Source organism: Staurois parvus, unplaced genomic scaffold (assembly GCF_062004578.1).
Source record: "Staurois parvus isolate SC_StPar_1 unplaced genomic scaffold, SC_StPar_1.0 ptg000758l, whole genome shotgun sequence".
In the NCBI taxonomy this organism is placed as follows: Eukaryota; Metazoa; Chordata; class Amphibia; order Anura; family Ranidae; genus Staurois; species Staurois parvus.
Window position 1 is genome coordinate 632,647 of NW_028318554.1, and position 6,000 is coordinate 638,646.

The following is a 6,000-nucleotide window of genomic DNA, read 5'->3' on the forward strand; positions in this document are numbered from 1 at the left end:
AATAATATAAATCCTGTATAATATTAATAATATTAATCCTGTATAATAATAATAGTATAATAATGTTTGTTTTTGGGTTTAATACCGCTTTAGACCGGGTTCACACTGATGCGGTGCAGCACGTCGCATTTGATTCGTACAGGAAGCGCACTGCATTCCTGTGCAAATCACATGCGATTTCTCTGAGCCATACATCTTGTATGGCTCAGATCGCACCACATTTGCACCAAAAAAGTAAAGGACCCTTTTTGTTTTTTTGTCTGCACCAGAATCGGATCGTTTGGATGTGAACACCAATGCGGTCCGATTCTGCACATTGCACCGCATTTTGTGAACCAATTTTGGGGTGTTGTTAACTTAACATACACGCCAGTTTGCACGAACGGGGTGCGATTCTGATGCGGTGAGGAATTCGTACAGAAAACGGTGAGAATTCCGGACCGCATCGCTGTGAACCCGGGCTTAAAGTCTTTATTGTGCAGCGTTTTATATATTGTATCACAGTCCACATTATCTCAGTTTATAGATCATAGGTCATAGTCCAGAGCGTGCCAGTTATATTTTGTATCACAGTCCAGTGTTGCTTTGTTGGTTGTTTGGGTTCTCTTTGCATTTATATTCCAGTCATAGTGCACACACTTTAGCAGTGTTTATATTGTGTTCGTCAGTTTTAGCTGCATACTGTCATGTGCTTGTATTTATATTGTGCTACAGTCCACAGTGTTACTTCTGCATGTTTGCACCAGGGGCGGACTGACAACTCATGGGGCCCCCGGGCAATAGGGGATCATGGGGCCCCTGTGTCCTTGCCCAAACTCAAAAAAGCCTATGAAAAAGGTACCAGGGGCATCTCCTGGGGCCCCCTACTGACCCTGGGCCCTCGGGCAGTGCCTGAGTTTCCAAATGGTCAGTCCGCCCCTGGTTTGCATTGTGCATAGCCCACAGTTTTGTCAGTTTTTATCTTAGGTCATTTTATAGACTTTTTTTTGTTTTTATGGTTTTTTATTTAGTCTTAGTGTCCATATTATAGTGTAGTGCAGTCCATATGTTGCAGCATTTACATTATGCCTCAGTCCCAGGTCTTATATTGCAGTGTTTATACCCTGTCATAGTCTAAGCAGTCTTTGAGCAGTGTTTACATTATCTCGTAGTCTATAGTTCAGATTTTGTAGTTTTACTATTGGGTCATAGTCCACAGCCATCAGTCTGCAGTGTTTACATTGTGCCATAGTCCACAGAATCTCATTTCCATGTTTGTCACAATCTACAGCTTTTATATTGAAGTGTTTACATTGCTGTCATCAGCTTTTACATTTGTATATTGCAGTGTTTACATTGCTCTCATCAGCTTTTACATTTTTTATTGCAGTGTTTATATTTTTAAAATTTACAGGGCAGTGTTTACATTTTATATTGCATTGTTTACATTTTTTTGCACTGTTTACATTTATTGTTGTACGTTGCAGTGTTTACATTTTATATTGCAGTGTTTACAATTAATATTTTATGTTGCAGTGTTTACATGTTTTAAATTTACATTGCAGTGTTTACATTTTATATTGCAGTGTTTACAATTAATATTTTATATTGCAGTGTTTACAATTAATAATAAATGTAAACACTGCAATAAAAAATGTACACTTTTTTAGTTTAGATTGCGGTGTTTACATTTAATATGTTATATTGCATTGTTTACCATTGTAATTTGACACGGCAGTGTTTACATTTTATATTGCATTGTTTACATATTTATTGCAGTGTTTACATTTATTATTTTACATTGCAGTGTTTAAATTTTATTCTGCAGTGTTTACATCGTGTCATCATGATTTTGTTAGTGATTACATCTGGTCATAGTTTATAGTTCTTATTATTAAAGTAGTCCTATTATGTCATACTCCACAGTCCTCATTTTGCAGTGTTTACATTGTTTTTATAGTCCATGGTTTTTATACTGCAGTGTTTACATTGTGTCATCACCTATAGACTTTGTCAGTGTTTACATTTGGCCATAATCTATAGTTTGTATATTTGTACTATCCATTGTTTTGTATTCCAGGTATGTCTTCTGCAGTGTTTACAGTGTGTCACAGTCTACAGTTTTTATATTGCAGTGTTTACAACTTGTCATCACCTATAGACTTTGCCAGTGCCTATATTTTCCCATAGACCACAGTTTTCATATTGCAGTGTTTACATTGTGTTCTATAGCCTTTGTCATTGATTATATTTTCTTACATATATATTATAGTGATTATATTTTCCTATAGACCAGTTTTCATATTGCAGTGTTTACATTGTGTTCTATAGACTTTGTCAGTGTTCAGATTCTGTCACATTCTAGGGTCCGATATTGCAGTGTTTACATTGTCACTTTTGTTTTTTTTCTTCCATAACATTCACTAAGTCATTGTTGCGTTGAGTGTTTCCACTACGCCTGTCTTAGCATTTGGCGTGGTGTACATCAAGTCTTGAATTGTTACTGGAGAATCTCAACAATGGACACATATCGGGACTTTCAAGGTGCTACAAAATAGTCTATATGCTAAGGAGGGTATCAGCCACCCCTCTCTGCCAATCCCTCCACTGGCCTCCATTCAGTGTCCTCCACCCCTCTCTGCCAATCCCTCCACTGGCCTCCATTCAGTGTCCTCCACCCCTCTCTGCCAATCCCTCCACTGGCCTCCACTCAGTGTCCTCCACCCCTCTCTGCCAATCCCTCCACTGGCCTCCATTCAGTGTCCTCCACCCCTCTCTGCCAATCCCTCCACTGGCCTCCACTCAGTGTTCTCCATCCCTCGCCGCCAATCCCTCAACTGGCTTCCCATTGCCCAACGGATACAATTCAAAACATTAACAATAACATATAAAGCCATTTATAACTCTGCCCCAAATTACATCACCAATCTTGTCTCCAAATATCACCCAAACCGTCCTCTCCGCTCCTCGCAAGATCTACTCTCTAGCTCCCTTGTCTCCTCCTCCCATGCTCATCTCCAGGACTTCAGGAGCTTCCCCTATCCTCTGGAACTCTCTACCCCAATTTATCAAACTATCGCCTACTCTGCGCACTTTCAGGTGATCTCTGAAAACCAATCTCTTCCAGGAAGCCTATCCTGCCTTCAGCTAATAATGAAGTCTTCTACTCTTCCTACCAGTCCATCCCCCACAGTTACTACCTTTTGTACCACTAGCCCCTCCCTCTTAGATTGTAAGCTCCAAGGAGCAGGGCCCTCCTATCCCTCTTGTATTGAACTATATTGTTGCTGTATTGTCTCCCGTTATATTGTAAAGCGCTGAGCAAACTGTTGGCGCTATATAAATCCTGTATAATAATAATAACAAAAAATAATAATAAAAAATATATATTTTTTTTAAATTAAACCTAACCCATTGTTGAGTCCTTACTGGAGAAGGAAACTAATGATATGGAAAGTGCTGCACAAACTGTTGGCGCTATATAAATCCTGAATAATAATAATATTAATAAATAATAACAATAATAAAAAAATAGTTTTTTTTAAATGAAATCTAACCCATTGTTGAGTCCTTACTGGAGAAGGCAGCGAATGATATGGAAAGTGCTGCACAAACTGTTGGTGCTATATAAATCCTGTATAATAATAATAATAAATATTAATAAAAATTATTATTATTATTTTTTTTAAAATTAAACCTAACCCATTGTTGAGTCCTTACAGGAGAAGGAAACTAATGATATGGAAAGTGCTGCACAAACTGTTGGCGCTATATAAATCCTGAATAATAATAATAATAATAAATAATAATAATAATAATAAAAATTATTTTTTTTAAATTAAATCTAACCCATTGTTGATTCCTTACTGGAGAAGGCAACTAATGATATGGAAAGTGCTGCACAAACTGTTGACACTATATAAATCCTGAATAATAATAATAATAAAAAATATTAATAAAAATTCTTATTATTTTTTTTAAATTAAACCTAACCCATTGTTGAGTCCTTACTGGAGAAGGAAACTAATGATATGGAAAGTGCTGCACAAACTGTTGGCGCTATATAAATCCTGAATAATAATATTAATAATAATAATAATAAATAATAACAATAATAAAAAAATAATTTTTTTTAAATTAAATCTAACCCATTGTTGAGTCCTTACTGGAGAAGGCAACTAATGATATGGAAAGTGTTGCACAAACTGTTGGCGCTATATAAATCCTGTATAATAATAATAATAAAAATTATTATTATTTTTTTTAAATGAAACCTAACCCATTGTTGAGTCCTTACTGGAGAATGCTATGGGAAGTGTTGCACAAACTGTTGGCACGATATAAATCCTGAATAATAATAATAATAATAAAGTGATGGAGTATATCGCACTCCAAGGGGGTTTAGTTACTAAAGCCGGAGAGTCCGGCTCACTTCTGCATAAGGCATTTAACCTCATCTTGTTCAGTTAGGCTTTGGCAGTAAAAGCTGGAAGCTGATTGGTTTCTCTGCAGAAGTGAGCCTGATTTTAGCACTTTAGTAAATAGATCCCGATGTGTTGATGTGGCAGTGTGTAGTCTGCGTGCCGGACAGGTTTTCCTCTTGCAGCGTGCGGACTTTGCATGTGTCAAGCGTTAGTAGGTAGAGGTTGTCACAGAGTCATTGTGCAAATCATGTTGCTGCGGCGGACAGTCCCCCCCCCTGCACTCTCCAGCTCATGGTGTCATAGCCCGTTCACCTTGCAGTGTGCTCCATGTGTCCCAGTCCATCGTCTCCCCATGCAGTGCACCGTCAGCCTGCAGATCCTTGGCTTGCTATGGCTTAGTGCACTTTGCTGTGTGCAATGTGCCGTCAAGCCCCCCCCCCCCCCCCCCGCGATGGACCCCTTGGTCTTTTTTCTGCCGTCACTCTTCTATGTTTCTATGGTGGTGTCACCGTTACCTTGCAGTCATTCGGTCAGCCCATAGATCACGATGATCACCTTGCGGTGTCGGAATATGCAGTGTATGCTGGTGAGGTCTTACCTGCACTGTGAGATCCTATGCAGCCCATGCTGTGTGGGATGAATGGGATTCCGAGGGGTGTACAGACGGGGTGCTCTAGACAGACGATCCCGGGGGGGTGGGGGTGGGGGGGCCAGGGGGTAAGGGGGGGGGGGAGAGATAGATGGAGAGGGATAAGGTAGAGGGTTACAGGGAATGATGAGAGAATGGAGGAAGGGGGTAGAGGAAAGGAGAAAGGATAGAGAGGGGGAAGAGAAGGAAAAAAAGAGGGGAGAGGAGGAGAGAGAGGGAGGGATGTACGGAGGTGGCACCCCGTCACTGGGGTCTCGGAACTGGGAGCCGGAGGATCATATTGGGATGTCTCCGGACGTGACGAGCCGACGCAGCCCTGTCTCTCTCTCTCTCTCTCTCTTTCTCCTCCCCCTCTCTCTCTCTTTCGCTCTCTCTCTTTCTCTCCTTCTCTCTCTCTCAGGGATGCTCAGGGACCAGCAGCCCAGGGCGGGGGAGGAGGGATGAGACTCACAAACAGACGGAGTGAGGATTGGCTGAGGGGGAGGAAACAGCTGGGAAAAGAGGAGCTGTCACATCCACCAGGGATGTGGTCTCTCCGGCGTTCTCTCTACCCCTGAGACCGCTCCTGCCTCCGTGTCTCTCCGATGGGGGGTCCTGATGCCTCCCTGTCGATGCTCCTGCCCCTCTCAGCCTGCCACCTGGATATCTGGATCTCCCAGCCCTTCTCCTGTCCAACCTGGACCTCTCTCTCTCTGTCTCCCACTCACTGTCTCTCTCCCTCCCTTTCTGTCCGTCTGTCTCATTATGTTTTCTGGGCAGGTTTCTATCCAGCAACAATCACTTCTCCGCACCATAAAAAAAAGAGAGAGAGAGAGGAAAAAGGAGAACAAGAGATGGAAGAGAAAAGAGGGGAGAGAGAAGGAGGAGAGGAGAGATGGAAGAGGAAAAACAGAGAAGATAAAAGAGAGATGTAAGTGAAAATAGAGGGGGGGGGGACAGAAAAGAAAA

The 6,000-nt window shown here is 41.2% G+C and overlaps 1 protein-coding gene across 4 annotated transcripts in view; it reads right to left on the minus strand.

Moving 5' to 3' along the window:
- Window positions 1-5,648, minus strand: part of FAM131B (family with sequence similarity 131 member B) — a 135,819-nt gene extending 130,171 nt beyond the window's left edge. For 3 of the 4 annotated variants that reach the window (XM_089654361.1, XM_089654360.1, XM_089654359.1), the window contains exon 1: window positions 5,002-5,648. In XM_089654361.1, coding sequence (XP_089510487.1) covers window positions 5,002-5,029 — 28 coding nt within the window. In that variant the 5' untranslated portion in view covers window positions 5,030-5,648. The remainder of the gene's footprint in view (window positions 1-5,001) is intronic. The other variant, XM_089654358.1, reaches the window with a different exon arrangement.
- Window positions 5,649-6,000: the final 352 nt, after the last annotated feature.